General features: G+C 52.1%; 1 protein-coding gene across 1 annotated transcript; it reads left to right on the top strand.

The window, feature by feature from the left end:
- The first annotated feature begins 6,471 nt into the window (after window positions 1–6,471).
- Window positions 6,472–17,362, top strand: LOC104027217 (C-signal). The gene is made up of 6 exons (XM_075721533.1): window positions 6,472–6,612; window positions 14,907–14,958; window positions 15,273–15,460; window positions 15,917–16,072; window positions 16,931–17,041; window positions 17,249–17,362. The coding sequence occupies exons 1-6, from the start codon at window positions 6,472–6,474 to the stop codon at window positions 17,360–17,362; spliced, it is 762 nt and encodes a 253-aa protein (XP_075577648.1).
- The last annotated feature ends 333 nt before the right edge of the window (window positions 17,363–17,695 follow it).

The raw sequence follows: 17,695 nt of genomic DNA, 5'->3' as shown, positions 1-17,695 counted from the left end.
GTGAGAAGACGTGAGCAGGGCTGGCCGGATTCGCTTGGGATGCAGTTCATCTGTTGGTGGAAGAGAATCCTCAGACACCCGACCGGGTGGTTGGTTGCCGTCTCCAGCACAGCAAGGAGCTCAGGGCAATGTTTCTCTTCTAAGTGCCTGGCTATGTCGTGTAACTTGGATGTTGGCCTCTTATTACTCACAAAAAACGGGATGGGACGCGCCCTTGCTTGCCCAGGGGAGCCTGTCACCAGCTCTGGGTGACCTTGGGCTATATGACTGGACCCTCTCCCAGTTTCCCCATCTATGAAAGCAGAATAAGAGCTTTTTTTTTTTTGCTTTTTTTTTTTTTTTTTTTTTTTTTGGAAAACCTTGGAGCTTTGAAAAGCATTACATAGAATTCCGTACAGGTCAGTTCTGTGCCTTGTGGACCTAGACAACAGCAGGGATTTTCAGTATCAGCTTTATTTCCTGAGAAAAACATCTTCCTCTAGTTAGACTGCTGCTTCCCCTTTGAGAACTACTCCGAATTCCCGACAAGAGAGAAGCACCCTGTGCGTGAAGTCCTAGCTGCGTTCTGGCAGTGACAAAACTCCCCTTGACTTCAGCGGGTTTTGACCCTTTTTGTTCTACCGGTCAGCGCAAGAATGCTCCAAAAGGCTCAGCAAAGAGGTGCTGCCACCGGCAGGACCCAGGCTGGAGGAGGAACGCGGTAGGGAAGACCTGAGAAACTGAAAGCAAACAGCAGTGAAATAGTAAAAAAGTGACAGTGCTGGATTTCATCTGCCGTCAGCAACAACCACGGTGGATTGCAAGTGCAGCACCGAGCAGAGCGTGAATTGCACGGGCATCTCCAAGGTCTCAGGTCAGCAAAGCCGTGCTGTGATTGCGTCGGCCCTGACCGTAGCCCTCCCGCGCTGCGCAAAGGTGCCGCCGGCTTTCTAGCGCTGGCGTGCCAGCCCGCCGCTGCCGATCCCGGTACGGCCGCCGTGGGCTTCGCGCACGTGCGCAGAATTCCGGCTGCGCCTGGCAGCACCAGCGCTCGTGCGCTGACAGCAAGGACTGAATAAGTTACAAGCACATGGGTAGACGAAGCAGTCTTAATGCCTGACAGGCGTTTTTTGAAAATTCTCCAAAACCAACAAACTACTGTTTGTAATGCACAACGAGGATTGTTCCGAACTTAACGCGGTACACATGGGAAGGAAGGTAATTGATTAAACCGCTCGGAAATTAAAAGAGGGCTAGCGCTTGTGAGATGGAGAGAGATTTCTGGAACGGGGCTTTATTTGGAAGACAGGAGAAAACCGCAGGTATCAGTATACAGGGCAAGCTTAGCTGCTGGCTTGTTGCCACATCCGACGCTTGCACAAAGATGAGCTTTTCCCGCTGGCTTTAGGGGACAGTGGAGTCTAATTCAGCGGATCCACTTTAAATAAGGGGTGACGGATCCATGCATCCTTTTTTACATATGGCAGAGCAATAATCGGCCGTTTATTTGATTGTTTTGATGCTGTGGAACCCCTCGATAGTAGCCATTGATTTCTGCGTACGTGTGTGAGCACCGGCAACCGAGGTATGGCTGAGCGTGTATTTGTTCCAAACCTCCATGCATGAAACCGGCCTCTCCGCAAGGCTGAGCTGAGCTTGGGTGTGTGAGTACCGCCCATCCGTCGGGATAACCGGCCCCTCGGGCAACGCTATTTCCAAAACCGCTGAGCCCTGGGAGGATGGAGGGGTTGGAGGCCCTTCCCAAGGATCCTGTTGTGCAGTATCACGCACAGCTGAGCCGTTCGTGATGTGTGAGTTCCCTTCAGTCTTTAGAGCTTTTCCTTACGAAAACAACGCCATGGAGCCAAGTAGAGGACATGACATAGAAATACTGAGAGGGGTATTCATGCTGCCTGGGAACTTCGATACCAAAGCTGGAGAATTCCCTCTTTCCCGCATAGCTGATGGGTAAAGACAGGTATTCAAATTTCAGTCAGACTCCTCCAAACCCTGCTGTGGACAGGTCTGTCTGTCTCAGAACTACACAGGAACAGCAGCTGCCTAAACAACGTACCGAATCCAGGCAGAGAATCCAAGAGAATCCTTGCTCGCTTGCCCAAGTCGACAAAGGAAGCTGTTGTCCAGCCGGGAGTCGAGGTGTCACTTTCTACAGCCCAGCTGCGCATCTGAGCCTTGCTAGGGCCCAGGACACGGACCGGGCCACCTGCGCCTCGCAAGCCATAGCTGGCACCTGCACCCACGGTGCCCCCCGCGCTAACGGCCGGAAGGCGGCAACGGGACTTCAAAACCAATGTAGCTACCCCAGCTTCAAAGGACAGGGAGAATATTTCATAGAATCATAGAATCGTTTAGGTTGGAAAAGCCCTTTAAGATCATCCAGTCCAACCATTAACCTACACTACCAAGTCCACACTAAACCAGTCAAGGGTAGACTAGACTAAACCATGTCCCCAAGTGCCACCTCTGCCCGTTTTTTGAACGCTTCCAGGGATGGGGACTCCACCACCTCTCTGGGCAGCCTGTTCCAATGCTTGACCACCCTTTCCATGATGAAATTTTTCCTAATTTCCAACCTAAACCTCCCCTGATGCAGCTTGAGCCCATTTCCTCTCGTCCTAAGCCCATTTCCTCTCATCCTAAATTTCTCGTCCCTAATTCCCATGGGCATAAGTCAGGGAGACCGCAGTGAAAGGCAATGGCATTTTCAACATCTCTTCAGCAGTCCCCAGAGACCTGATACAAAGCCTGTTCAAAGCAGAAGAAATCTTTCTGCCGTCTGCCTTCCCTGTCGCTGTAACGGCACTCCTTGGCGTTAGAACACCGGCAACAGACTCCTGCCTTCCCTTTGCGGGCCCGAAGCGTAGCACCCCCAAGTCCAGGCTCTCCCCTTCAATGCCCGTTCCTTTCAGGTGTTGCACAGTGCAGCTTCTCGCACCCACAGCGGGGAAAGGGGCAGCGCGCACGGTGCGAGTCCTTCCCAGGCAGCACGTTCAACCAGCCAGTTCACGCTCATCGTCTGGCCCCGTGCGTGCTCCCCGCTCGTTACGGATGCGATGTGAAACGCGGCAGCTTAAACGAGAGGTGTCCCTACCAACCTATGCTATCTCACGTTTGTCGCAAGGAAAGAACGTATTTATGGGCGCTCGCCACAGCCCCAGTAATGCACGGCAAACCTGAAAATCTGCAGCAAATTGGGTTGAGCCCAGTGTGGAGGCAACGGTCCTGGTTTCCGGCTGATTTATATGGGTGACCCTGCGTGGGAGTGAATGAGGCTGGGACGACTTTCACACAAAGGCCTGGCTGCTTGTCTGTAACTACAGAGGAGCAAGGAACTATCTGAAAACCAAGGTCGCCGTTTCTCTTTTGGTGCGAGTCATCCGTCGGGTCGGGTGCAACAGCTGGGTGCTGTCCCCTGACCTGTGGCTCGGCGGCCTCAGGATAAATCATCTCACCTCTGCTCCCCGGCAGTGAAGCGGAGCTAGCTACGCTTCCCACCTCTGTTACATATTTTCAGACCTACCAGGGAAAGGGGCAATTTGTGACGGAAATTGCACTTACGGTTTGTTTGCAGAGTGCTGCGTGTGTTTATGATGCCATAGAAAGGCAATGTAACACACAAACACGGCATACTTTGTATTTACAGCTCTTGCAATGGGCAAACACTTTGATTCTGCTAAACCTTGGACTCGGTTTCCTGCTTGATGTTAAGAACCTACTGCATGGTTTGGCTCGGCGAGCGCCCGGGACTCGACTTGCTGAAGGCAGAGAGCAGGCTGAGGGCTGTTCCGTGCGTCCAGCCTTGGTACACCAGAAACAAGCATCATAGTCGGGACTTTCTACGCAAAGAGAAAAAACAAAAACACCGAGCCGAAGCCCTGTCACTGGTCAGCTTTGCTTGCAGTCGACACTTTTTGTCTCCAAGGGCCTGAGATGCGAGAAAGGACTGGAAGCGCCTTGTAATCTTCACCTCAGCCCAGGAGCGTGACACGTGAATGTCAAACCCGCTGTTGGGCTCTCCAGCAGTAACAGGCGTTTTCAGGTACACAGATCCCGCACATGATTTGAAGCTACTGCAGTTGCTTAGAAATAAGAAACCAACAAAAGGGAAACGGGGCAGCCTCATCAGATGTCTTGGGCTTTTCCACAGAATTTGAACAAATTACCCAATCTCTTTGTGCTTTAGTTTCCCAAGTACAAGGGGAGAGGATATTCTTGACCTGTATCAGGACGAAGTTAATGTTTTAAAAACTCACTGATCTTTTAATAAGAGAAAATAAAGACCAGTCTAGTACTAACAGATGTAATTGAAGCCTTTATACCTATATATATACTGATTTATATGCGTGAGTGTGCGCAGATCAATAATAGACTATTTATCTGGGCAAGCGTGCATGCGCGCTGTGGGTCGCGCGTGTGAGGACTCGCTAAAGCGAGGAAGCCTGTAGCGATTTCCAGGGAGACGTCACCCCGGTGCCGAAGGAAGGGTTAATGCTCCTACCAGCCCAAACAGGCACCTCGAGCTGTGCCTCTGGCAGCAACCTAGGGAGTCCAGAACTGGGGTTCAGTTCCTGCCCCTGCTTCATGGCCCCGGTAGAGAACTTAGATCTTTGTTCTACCCATTCCCAGATGCTTGGGGCAGCGATTTCAGCGTGGCCCGTTTACGTCAGTCTTAGGAACAAAGGTTGTTTCTCCCAGAGCGGTCGGGCGATGCCCAGCAGAAGCGCAGCCATGCCCGGGGCAGTCCATCGAGCTACGGCAAAGCGGGTTCTGCTCCGCAGAAGCTCGTGGAGCAGGGCATTTGGGCACTGCACAGGGCATTTGGGCAACTGCACAGGGCATTTATTTGGGCACTGCACGGGGCATTTGGGCAACTGCACAGGGCATTTGGGCACTGCACGGGGCATTTGGGCACTGCACAGGGCATTTATTTGGGCACTGCACGGGGCATTTGGGCACTGCACAGGGCATTTGGGCAACTGCACAGGGCATTTGGGCAACTGCACAGGGCATTGATTTGGGCACTGCACGGGGCATTTGGGCACTGCACAGGGCATTTGGGCAACTGCACAGGGCATTCATTTGGGCACTGCACGGGGCATTTGGGCACTGCACAGGGCAATTGGGCAACTGCACAGGGCATTCATTTGGGCACTGCACAGGGCATTTGGGCAACTGCACAGGGCATTCATTTGGGCACTGCACAGGGCATTTGGGCAACTGCACAGGGCATTTATTTGGGCACTGCATGGGGCATTTGGGCACTGCGGAGGGCATTTGGGCACTGCACGGGGCATTGATTTGGGCACTGCACAGGGCATTGATTTGGGCACTGCACGGGGCATTTGGGCACTGCACGGGGCATTGATTTGGGCACTGCACGGGGCATTTGGGCACTGCGCAGGGCATTTGGGCAACTGCACAGGGCATTCATTTGGGCCCTGCACAGGGCATTTGGGCAACTGCACAGGGCATTGATTTGGGCACTGCACGGGGCATTGATTTGGGCACTGTACGGGGCATTTGGGCACTGCACGGGGCATTGATTTGGGCACTGCACGGGGCATTGATTTGGGCACTGCGCAGGGCATTTGGGCACTGCACGGGGCATTGATTTGGGCACTGCACGGGGCATTTGGGCACTGCACGGGGCATTGATTTGGGCACTGCACGGGGCATTGATTTGGGCACTGCACGGGGCATTTGGGCACTGCACAGGGTATTTGGGCACTGCATGGGGCATTTGGGCACTGCACGGGGCATTGATTTGGGCACTGCACAGGGCATTTGGGCACTGCACGGGGCATTGATTTGGGCACTGCACAGGGATTTGGGCACTGCACGGGGCATTTGGGCAACTGCACGGGGCATTGATTTGGGCACTGCAGGGGCATTTGGGCACTGCAGGGGCATTTGGGCTGGGATCTCCGTGGGAGGGGGCAGAGTGGATTTCTCTGCCAAGCATTTTCGGAGCGGGCTCTTCTCTTCCGCGAGCCAGGGCCCTGCGGATGAAAATTCGGGCGAACGTCCCAAGCTGCCGGGGGCTGCCAGCGCGGCCGCGGGCCCCCGGGACGCTGCCGTGGGCCCAAAACCCGGGGGAGCCGCCCCCTCTCCCCGGCCCCCCTCCAGGGCCGCCGCCCCCGGCCGCAGCCGCCCCCCCCCCCCCGCCCCGGGCCCCCCGGGAAGGCGGGAGCGGAGCCCCGGGGGCCGGGGGCCTTTGCTGCGGCCGGAGGCAGCGGGGGAGGCGCCGGGCCGGGCCGGGCCGGGCGGGGCGGCGGGGGCGGGATCGGGATCGGGATCGGGATCGGGGCGGCGGTGCCGGCTCCACGCCGCGCAGGTTGAGCCGCGTGCGGCCGCGGCGGGAGCGGAGCGAGGGGAGCGGAGCCGAGGGGAGCCGGGCCGAGGGGAGCCGGGCCGAGGGGAGCCGGGCCGAGGGGAGCGGAGCCGAGGGGAGCCGGGCCGAACCGGGCCAGCATGGCCCAGCCGCGCTGCCGCTCCGTGCTCATCACCGGCTGCAGCCGGGGCATCGGGCTGGGGCTGGTGCGGGGGCTCGCAGCCTCCAGCCCCTCCCCGGATTTCGTTTTCGCGACCTGCCGGTACCCCGAGAAGGCGCAGGTAACCGGGGCGGGGGCACCGGGGGGGCTCCCCGGGAGGGGATGCTGCCAGCTCCGCGCCTCCGGGCCCCCCCAGCCCCCCGGTGCGGGCAGGGCAGGGCTGGGCTGGGCTGGGCTGGGCTGCGGAGCTCCCCCTGCCCTTGCGCCCGCCGCACGCAGCCCCGGAGAGGGCCCCGGCCGGGCAGCGGCCAGGTGGGGGCAGCCCGGGGGCAGGGGCAGCCCGGGGGCAGGGGCAGGGGCAGGGGCAGGGGAAGGCGCTGGGGCAGGGGCAGGGGCAGCCCGGGGGCAGGGGCAGGGGCAGCCCGGGGGCAGGGGAAAGTGCAGGGGAAGGCGCTGGGGCAGGGGCAGGGGCAGGGGCAGCCCGGGGGCAGGGGCAGGGGCTGGGGAAGGCACAGGGGCAGGGGAAAGTGCAGGGGAAGGCGCAGGGGCAGGGGCAGGGGAAGGCGCTGGGGCAGGGGAAGGCGCAGGGGCAGCCCGGGGGCAGGGGCAGGGGAAGGCTCAGGGGCAGCCCAGGGGCAGGGGCAGCCCAGGGGCAGGGGCAGCCCAGGGGCAGGGGCAGCCTAGGGGCAGGGGCAGGGGAAGGCGCTGGGGCAGGGGAAGGCGCTGGGGCAGGGGAAGGCGCTGGGGCAGGGGCAGGGGCAGCCCAGGGGCAGGGGCAGGGGCAGGGGCAGGGGTTGCTGGAAGCGCAGCGCTGGTGGCCCAGCAGCAAGTGCCCGGGCTGGGATGGGAACCGGGCAGGGGCTGAGCCTGCTGGCTCGGGTAGAGCCAGTGCTGTGAAAAGTCTCGGAGGCTGGAGGTGAGGTGAGCCCGGGATATCGCTGCTCGGGTACTCCTGTGCGTTCCCAGGAGGAGCAGAGCCGAGCTGGGGACGCTGCGGCCCCCGGTCCCCGCGGGGCAGCCGGGCTGGGCAGCTGCAGCATCTCAAGCGCCGCTGCCTCCCGTCCCCGAGCTTCTCGCCGGCTTTGCAGCTGCAGATCCGTGCGTTCTGTCCGTGCCTTCTCCGGTTCTGCAGGGCCTGAGCTCTGCAGGGGCAGTCTGTCCCCTAGAAGCCTTCCCAGGGAAGCCCGTTACAGCTTCCCTTGTCTCTTCTGCATGGCGTGGCTGTGTCCCCAGTTGGAGCTGTGCCCCGTCTGCCTCTTCCCTTTCTCCACTGGACTTCCAAGAAGTGAGAAGGACCAAATGAATGCCGAATTAAACGCTCCTCTCGGTGCCCTTCTCGGCTGGGTAGGGACCGGGGCCTTCTGCTGAAAACATAGCTTTTGTTAGATGTTGCTGGTGAATTCACTTGCGGCCCTGTCCCCTTTCAGCCAGCATTCCCACTGCTACAGCATCGCAGCAATGGGTTTGGACTCCCCATCCCTAGACTGTTATAAATGACCATCGGACAAACTGAAGGTACTCCCCGAACCTTCGGGAGGCAAACTGACCTCTGCCATTTATCAGTCTGCTCACTTTGTGGCCAGTAGCATCCTCCGTTGCATCTCTAGCCTGATCTTGGCTCTCCTCAGGAAGGCAGAACGCTGCCAGGGCAGCACAGCAATACACGCAGGTATCACCCTCTTTCTTTCCTAGGAGAATTCCAGTGCTCCGGAGCTGCAAGAATCTGAGCGCTCAACTCTGTGACTGTCTCAAACCCCCGTGTATCACCACGGGTGTTTGGTAGAATTGATACCAAAAGCCCTCCTTCTGCATGTCCCCTATTTCAAGCATGGCACAAGGCTGCCGTAACGAAAGGCAAATTCCCTGGCACGTGCAGAGGTAAAGAGAGCTTTTATGTCTGTTCCTTTCTGGTGGATTTTACTCTTTTCAGTGCAAACTGTGATCACACCATGCTAGCAATAAACAAAATGCAGCAACTTTGTTCACGGCTTAGCTACGCACAAACTTTAAAAGAAGGTGCTGAGGCTCCCCGTTCAAGGCTGGTCAGGTAACAACTGCAGTCTGACCGCTCGGTCCTGCGGTAGCCCTGTGCTGCTCTACAGGTACTTACGGAACTGAAGGAAAAGGTCTTAATTTTGTTTCTTGCTGTCAAAAAAAATCTCTCCAGCACAAAGGCACATTTAGGATATTTCTGAATCGAATTGCTGAGAAACAGAGCAGCAAGGCTGAACTCTGGCGCACAGGCTGCCTTTCAGAGCCACTGGTTCCTGCAGCTTCCCCCCTCAGCCCCCCTTCTGCACTGCATGAGCTCCCGAACAGGTATTCGCTACCATTCTGTTCCCTTTTAACTCCTGTTACAAGATCTGGCATTTGTCCCAGATGTATTTCCTATTAGTGATTGCACAACAGCGTGGTGCAGTAGTGGTATGGGAAACCAGCAGAGACATATGACCCGGTGTTAGATAGAAATCTCCCCGCTTAGTTGTTTGTTCTAAAGCTGCTTTAGCTGGTGCTGAGGGAGGCTCTCTTTTTCACCCTTGTGCTTAGCACTGATTTCTCATTATAATGGTCTTGGATCAATTACATGGAGAATGAAATGGTTCCTTCAATAGGAGGAGCTTCCCAGGAAACATTACACGGACGTACCTTAACACAACTCGTGAGGTTTTTCGCGTTGCCAGTACTTAAAAATCTCGAGCAAAAAGGCTAGTAAACCTGCGGAAGAGGATGACACAGCCTTCAGATAGCGCAGTGTGCCTCGGAAGAGCCCGGGTCGCTCCTGGCTTGCAGCGGTGGAACGCTGAACGGGCTGCTGGCCGCCGTGCCGCGTGCAGGCAGGAAGCTGGCCAAGAGCCGCGTTCAGTACCCCCGAGTGGGGATTCTGCAGCCTACACGGGGTGCATCCCAAGCTTTTTTTTGGGGACACACACACAAGGTTTGTCCTTGGTGGATCAGGGTGGGTTTTTTGTTCTTTGTAAGGACCTCTAGGCCATGTGCTGTGCTTTGGCAGTACATCAATAGAAACCTCTGCAGGCAGCTGAAAGCATATTTCTCACAGATGGGTTTGGAAACTCCACAAGGAAGGGAAATCTTTACTGAAGGAACTGTAGTAGTCTCGCTAGTATTATCTGCCCCATCTGCAATGCATGAGGTTGGCACAAAGCCTCCTGACCTTCTGAGGTGTGTTTCCCCCCATGCCGCTAGGCCTGGCTGGCAGAGGGCAAGCACCGACGCGCTCGAGCCTCCAGCAATGGGAGTCTTAGCACGTTACGCAACTGTCTCGAAGCTTGGATCCGATTTGATGGTGTTGCTTGAGTGTGGTAAGCTAAGGAAAGGCAAAGGTTCAGTGATTTTCTTTTTTTTTTTCTTTTCTTTCCCAGAGAGAAAACTTTGCCTTCGCTGACTTCCCAGTCAAATCTTGAAAATCCAGAGTTCAGGTTCCTGCACTCGGAGGCTGGCGCTGCAGACTTGTCTTAGTGCACACGAAATGGGCTTTGCCCATCTAAGACCTGTTTGTTGACCACGCGGACCGGGCTGTAAAGTCGAGCGACTTGTTCTTTCTCTGCACACCTGAGCTGTCAGTGCTTGCTTTGTCTTTTGACAGTGATTCAAGCAGTCTAGTTTTGTTTCCTCCCACTTTGCTTTGTGGTAAGAGATCATATGAAAGATCCTGCTTACTATGAGTGCACTGCGCCCCGCTTCTCTCCTGGATTAGAGGATGAACTTGGAGAACAGCAACTTTGGACGGTTCTCTTAAATTCTGCTCTCATCTGGTTTGGTAGAGTAGCATTTTCCTGTTGCAGAATGCAGGGTGGGGAAAAAGGGTGGGAAGAGCTTAAATGAAAAGCCTTTTAAAAATCATCTTCCAGTTTTTAGAGGAAAAGTGATTTAAATATGCTTAGCTACTGGCAAATCCAGCGCGCGTCTTGGGGACAATAGTCAGCAGCGATTCCCCGGTAGCTGAGAATTACCCAGACAATCTGTCGGCAGAGCGTATGCTGTTACACAGATGGCTGCGTACTTTGGAGTCCTCCAAACGGTGGACAGACAAAAGGCTCGAAAGGACCTGACTAAAAAGAGATGCCGGAGAAGAGTCTGACTTTGCTTTCCTCTGCTTAACTACAGAAAGCAGCACGTCTGCTGTAACTTGCTAACCCTGGGACAATGCTGAACATCTGCAAGCTTTTGCATGTGAGTCTGTGCTGGCAGAAGTTGTAATAACTCGAATTCTTGTGCTGAATAGCTCCTAGGTGGCCTCCACAGAACATTTGCTTAACAAATGGGCTTTAGATCACAGGATAACATGCAGCAGGCCTGCAGGCGCATCTAGATAACCGCCGCCCCTCCTTGAAAAGTACCATACTAGGCTCCTTCAGCCACACTTGGATTCTGATCCGTCTTTACTTGGGCTGCTCCAGCCCTGAGAGCGGGAGCAGCTACGAATCTCTTGCAAAATAATCCTGATGTCCTGTCTTTGCACTCCAGATGGACGAAACCACAGTGCAGTTATTATGCAGCCTGCACGGGCGCACGGACACATCTGTAATTCTCCCCTCCTCCTGCTTCTCGTTCTTGCTTTTTCTTCCCCCACCCTGCTTCCCCATAAAGGGGAAAAAACTCTGACCTGAAGTCTACGACTGCACCTAATGATGGTGTAGCCCCTGTAGTCCCCCCTCTGACTTGCTGAAGTGTGGAAGGAGGAGACGGCTTTCCGGGGAAGCGCGGCAGCTGAAGGGATCTTGGTGGCCATGGCGTGGACCCGTTCGCGGTGCTGCCGGTGCTCAGCCTGGCTCTGCCGGGCTGCGCCGAGAGCTGAGCGTGGGACCGCCGGACAGGAGCATCTCTTGTTCCTCCCGCTCTCCCCACAAGCCCACGGGCGTTCCCAGGTGAACAAGAAAGCATTCACTTCCTCGCTGCTCAGGAGTCCTCTACCGGGCTCTGGAAAGCTTCCAGGGCTTAATGCGCTGTTTCCCTTCCTCTGAAGTAGGAGATAGTGTTACTAACAGTCCATGTCTGTTCCCTTGTCAGACACAGAGCTCTCGCTGAAGTGCTTCTGCACACTGTCTCTGTCAGGTTTTGTTTTTGTTGTTTCTTTGCTACATATTTTAGCCATGTGGTCTGCTATTGGGAAGAGCAGCTGAACGATCTCCAGAGCAGTGCTCCAGCAAGATAGATGTGTTGTATCAGGCAGAGGGGGCATTCTTGAAGTCTTCCTAATTTTGGGTTATGGCAGTGTTGTGTGGTTTTTTTTTTTTCTTTTTCCTGGGAGTGTTTTGCATTTCCAACAGCATTAAGGTCTGGCTCTTCTTGAGTCAGAGAGGACTGTGGATTTGGGGCAGTCTGCAGCAGCTTGTTGTAAGCTATTAACTGATCACACAGTAAGCTGGCTGTACGCTGTGATACTGAATACCTGTCTCAGAGACACGGGCAAATGCATCTTTGACTTTGTCCTGAGTGCAGGCAGGATGATGTGAAAGGATGCCCATGTACCCTTTGCCTGACAAAGCTGCTACAAGCTGTGCTAGTTTGGCTTGATTGCTTCCGACTGGCGTAATGTGGCCAGGTCCTTTCCAAGAGTTGTGACGGAAGTGAATAATGCTTTCATAAAGAAGGCAAAGTAAATCTTGCTAAATGACAAAGACGACATAACATTCCTGGTTGAAATCTAGCAATAAATATCCTGCGTACTGATGAATCTGTATCTGGAGCCTTGAGTTCCAGAGGATCTTGTTTAAATTGGAGTAGGATGACTCTTTGTTAATCGTAATTAAAATCAGCAAGTAGGAAACAACAGATGCTAATCGGAGTTTAAATTTTTCTTGGAATCCCTAGGAGTTGATTCTCAGGGGTAACTATTCAGGTGCGGAGCACTTCTAGAACTACTATGCTAAACACAGTATTAGGGGGTTGTGTTGTGGGGTTTGTTGGTTTTGTTTGTTTGTCTTGTTTGGTTTTAAATCGGCTATCACAGTACACTAACTCAAAATGACTTAGCCTGGCTTATGTTGGCTGTACCTACTGTCTTTAAATGCAACTGCATAAACTGACATGAAAATACGAGCTGCTCGTCAACGAGCAGTACCAGTGAGCTCACTTATTCTTAGGTATGCATTGCCATCGTGGGCTGCACTGGCTCTGGTAGGCTGTGCTCCGAGACCTCGTCTTCCCAGGGATTTAACCCGTTGTCCTGGGTGCAGTGCCCCTGCACTAGCACGGTGGCGTAAAAAAAGTGAGCGCAAGCCTGCTGAAAAAAAAAACCCTTGCAGACAACTTTAGCGGTGTAGGTTTGGTTTTTCTTTGTTATGGGGCTTTGTTTTGTTTGTTTTGGTGGGGTGGGTTGGGTTTGGTTTGGTTTTAATGGGGGGAGAACAAGGCATTTGACAGATGACCACGGTGAGTTTCAGGAAAGCTTATCCCTTCAGTGCAGAGTCAATAACTAGTATATGCATGCATTACAGTAATATTTTCGGGGTTCTCTGGACACAGGAGGCTTTTGATCTCTTTGATCAAAACTGTTTGGGGTGGGGGAAGAGGAGAAGCAGCACACATGGCTGGTGGCTTGAAATGGCTGCATCTGATCGCACTGCCATGAACTTGTCTCGGTCCGCCTTTCCGCATGTTCCTTCTAGTCACAGCAGGGAAAAGAATAGGCTTTTCTGCAACTTCTATGTTTCCTAACTGGATTTTTCAGCTTATGTTTATGTCAGGTGGAGTAGCATTCTTGAAGACCACAGCTGTCTAAGCTTTATGCCTGGAAGCTGCTTCTGAGAAACTTAAACCACTGAAGTGGGAGTCACTTGTTAACTAATTAACTAAATGGAAAAACCATTGGATTTGAATCCTGATTTGCATGCAGCAATTGTAATTTCGTGCCGTTTATGTTCTGGAGAATGCTTAATGCTACAGTGTTTGGAGTTCTCAATTGAACATATTGCTTACTTCAGAAGTTGCCATCACTACACAAAACATCTCTGGCCTTTTAGCAAAAGTTAGTAGCTTGTTCCTGTCAGAGAGTAAAGCCATCTGACTGTAAATAAATGAACAAACCTCAAGAAGCCAGAGCACTTCTGGAGTTTATTATCAAGTGAGTGATACTGTCAAACTAAGGTTCAGTGGACAGCCCAAAGCCATGTAATTATTGCAGGCCTTGACATGGCAGAAGTGTTTCATGCCTGACTATCAATAGACAAGATAGTGTGTTCTGGGCCTTTAATCTGTTGAAAAGTGCCCCGTTAAGCCCTATCCAAGGGAAGGAATGTCTTCTGGTTTTGTGCTTCTGACACGTTCCCCTTCCTTCCCCCTCCCCTTAAGAGCCTTCACTGCAGTTGTAGATTCTCCTCAATGGGAGAAGACGTTTTCTAAACAAGCCTGGAGAGAACCCTGCAGAGTATGAACTGAGATAAAAGATGTAATGCATCTAGCTTGACAGAGGACATGGAGTCCCTAAGTGTCTCCAAGTGGCAAAGAAGTACTCTTTCAAAATCAGCTCTCTTGACCCCTATTCCCAAAGGGCTCCTAAAGAAATGGATTTGCTTGAGCTGGAATGTTTGTCCAGGGTTGCTCAGTCTCCTAAACATGGCTGGGAGTATGTAATCCATCTGTTACATTTGGCCACACTTCCCACTTTGGCTACATGGCACAGAAATCTAAGTATTCCAGCTTGGCATATAAATCCAATTTGGACACACTTTCTCCAGCAGGAACACCAGTATAATACCAATTTTCTCCAAGTCATTCTACTGAGAGGTAGTAGACAGATGACTGACTTATAGCTATCTAGCAGAGAGAGAATTACTCTCGTGGACAGTTGCTGTGTATGTTAAACAATTTCACGTGTGCTTTACTTTCAGTTACAAGAATTGAAGCTAATGAGAGTGCCGGGAAACAGAATTTCTGTGGAAAAATTGCTAGGAAACGTTTCCTGCAAACAGTAATTCTAAATGGCTTTTCTTAAGCATTCCTGTTGCCCTGAGCTGATGTGTAGCACTAGCTGAGCTTCAGGAGAATTACGCTCTTCTTACAGAAGTGGGGAATTACTGGCTTGGAATGCAGTCTGAGCACTGACTCTGCTGTGGAACTGGCAACGGTAGCTGCTTGATCAAAGACCTTTGGTTACACGGCAAACACACCCTCGAGTTGTACACACTGAGAACTAACTCTGTAATCCAGCGTTCTGGTATCTTGACTCAGCAGGTGAAGAGTCCAGTTTCTTGGAGCAGTTGATCTTGCTCTCAGGAAAGCGGCTCAGCAGGCTGGAAAACAAAGTAGTATCACTGCCTCTGATCCAATTCTGAAAATAAATGCCCATTACAAGTCTGGAAGTACAGATCTCAAACTGTTTTATGTAATAGCCATGGAGATAGAGATATATATATATAAAAAAAAAAGGTAACACAAATAATTTTTGCTTCCTAGGAACTCCAGCAGCTTAGCAAGCAATACAGCAATATCAAGCTCCTCCAGCTGGGTGAGTAAAGGGCTTATACAGAAGTATGTTCAACTAAGTCAGGTGAGTGCATCTTAAGAAACTGGTCTCCCGGGTGATCAGTAGCTGTACATGACCTCCAGCAGCTGAAAACGGTCACCCTCATCTTAAGATAACACCGGGGAAACATAATCTATGTCAAGACTTCCGTGCGTTGTCCTCTCTGTGTGCTGCCTAAATGTCCCCATTCAGGCTAATGCCTTAGCTTTGGCTTAGCATGTGTTGTATAGGGACAGATGGCATTTGAACCACACAGTTCACTGTTCACTGTGGCTATTCTTGGCTCCTCTGTGCAGATGTGGTCTGTGAAAACAGCATCAAGAAAGTAGTCAAGGAAGTGGAAGAAATTGTGGGAGACAAAGGTCTGAACTGCCTCATTAACAATGCTGGCATCAATGTGCTTGCTTCCTTGGAAGAAGTCACAGCAGAGACAATGCTCACCATTTATGAAACCAATACAGTTGCCCAGCTGATGGTCACCAAGGTAAGAATTGGGAGGAATGTGCTTCATCTATGGTACTATAAGAAGCTTTTCCACTAGTGAGCTGGACATGTAACCCAAGCATTTGTCACCTTGGAACTGCACAGATCCAGGTCTGATATCAAACTGCGTGCCGAGAGAGCAGCAAGAGATCCTTTCTATCAAGGGCCTTTCTCTTTACTTAAATCCAGCTGGTATGAGGTCACTTCAGTGGACAGGTTGGGCTAGGAGGTGGGCAGAAGAGACTGAAGGTGGCACAAGTTAAGGTCCTTGCTGCTTACATCTGGCTGTTATCGGAAGGTTTCCTATGGTCAGCTTGTCTGGGGAGCCATCACCATTCTGTGCTGGTGGCACAGAGTTGTACTGCAATTCTTCATAGAGCAGAACCTGAGAGTCTGGCTTGCCTTGAACGGGCCAAGAGCAAGCTGACCAAATGAAAACAAACTCTTGTTTTCACAGGCGTTTCTACCCCTTCTGAGGAAGGCAGCCCAGCTGAGCACAGGAATGGGCTGCCATAGAGCTGCTATTATCAATATGTCCTCTCTTGCTGCCTCCATGCAACTCGTCCAGGCAAATGAGATGTTCCTCAAGGTCTACCCCTACAGGATAGCAAAGGTTTGTAGGCTTCCCTGGCTGTGCTCACTGGGGGAGGGCAGGCCTGTGAGTTAAAGACCACTCTGAGCTTAAGACGGTGATCTGAGGTGTGCAGCACTTCCTTGGATAGGCTGACACAGGGACTGTTCTTGTTCTTCGTGTGGGTGGAAATGGAACCTGTGAAAACTGTACATCTGGAGCAAGCATGCCAGCTTCTTAAGAACAGGCTCACAAATGCTCCATCACTACTCTGATACAGATCCATCTCAGAGGGACTTGGCATTCAGGGAAGAACTGATGCCATCAAGTGTGTGTCCTATTAGCTGTCTTCCTCTCCAGTCCAAGCAAGATAGCAGGCATGGAACTCAACAAAATGTATGCTGACCTGCACATGGTAATGCTAGTTAGTGAGAGGTGGAGCTTTTAGTTTTGTCACATCCAGAGACTGAGTTTGTACGAATAGTCAAGACTAGACAGACAGTTTCTCCTACACCACCTACTCATAAGCTGTTAATATGCTTGTTTTCCCTGTTCAGAAGTAAAAAAATGAATGCTTGTGTAGTGATTATTGCAGAAAAACAGAGTCCTTATGTCAATATTATTTTCCCCACAGCGCCTTAGGAGTTTCAAATGCTACTTTTTCTTCCATTATAACTCAGTTTCATCTTTGGGCAGTGAGCTTATGGTGATAGAGCTTTCACAATGCTTAACAGGTATCTGAGAATGAAGAATGTCTGGATAAGTTACTGTGATACTGTTACTGCCCCTTCATTTGTCAGGAGACAGCATAGTGGAAGGGAGGTGGCAATTAGCTTGGCTTAAGGTCTTGCTCAAGGCTTGTAAAACCAGCACACTAATAAGTGGTTTCCACTCTTGCAGACTGCACTGAACATGATCACCAGGTGTCTCGCTGCAGACTTGAAATCGGATGGAATTCTCTGTATTTCTTTGCATCCAGGCTGGCTTCAGACAGATATGGGCGGAAACATGGTAAGTGACATCTCTCTGAAAATGTGAAAGTATTGTTGTCCCAACCATTGAACAAGAACCCACTGTACAGTACACACTTCCAGGTGCTGCAGAGGCACACTGTGAAATGTGAAAATACATCCCACTTGATTCTAGTAACTCCTTAAATGCATTTGATTCTCTTCTGTAGGACATTCCCAGTAATAATCTGAGCTTGATTTGCTCTAGGCTCCCATGCAGGTGCAAGAGGCTATCCCAGGTATTCTCTCCGTTCTGGACCGTCTTGGTGAAAAAGAAAACGGTTCCTTCCTGGACTGGCAAGGGGAAACTCTCCCGTGGTAGAAGTGCACAGTATGCTACAGAAACAGCCTGTCAGTCACTATTTAACTTGTGCCACTAATGTCCATGTCTCTAGGTTTTCTTACAGGCTAGCTGAAACAGCCAGTCTGATATCCAGCCTGTCTCTAGGTGTATTTGGAAAGCGAGGCGGCTGACGCTTTTCCTTGGTATGCTACTGCTCTGTTCTAATGCTTCCTGCAACTACTACTGTGCTCTTAGTGATGGGTATCTCCTGGAACCATCTCAAATAGATTAAAAACTGCAGGTTAAATTCCGGGGCTGGTTCCTCTTCACTTCCAAAACCAAAGTGGGCCTCTCGCTCTCTGCAGAAGTAAA

Source organism: Pelecanus crispus, chromosome 15 (genome assembly GCF_030463565.1).
Source record: "Pelecanus crispus isolate bPelCri1 chromosome 15, bPelCri1.pri, whole genome shotgun sequence".
Taxonomy (NCBI): domain Eukaryota; kingdom Metazoa; phylum Chordata; class Aves; order Pelecaniformes; family Pelecanidae; genus Pelecanus; species Pelecanus crispus.
This window is presented reverse-complemented; position numbering and strand designations above follow the sequence as displayed.

Excerpts from the sequence above, each read along its gene's own strand:
- LOC104027217 (XM_075721533.1), top strand. The coding sequence starts at position 6,472 with ATGGCCCAGCCGCGCTGCCGCTCCGTGCTCATCACCGGCTGCAGCCGG. Across the intron at positions 14,959-15,272 it reads TATCAAGCTCCTCCAGCTGG|ATGTGGTCTGTGAAAACAGC; the intron begins GTGAGTAAAGGG and ends TCCTCTGTGCAG. Across the intron at positions 17,042-17,248 it reads CAGATATGGGCGGAAACATG|GCTCCCATGCAGGTGCAAGA; the intron begins GTAAGTGACATC and ends GATTTGCTCTAG.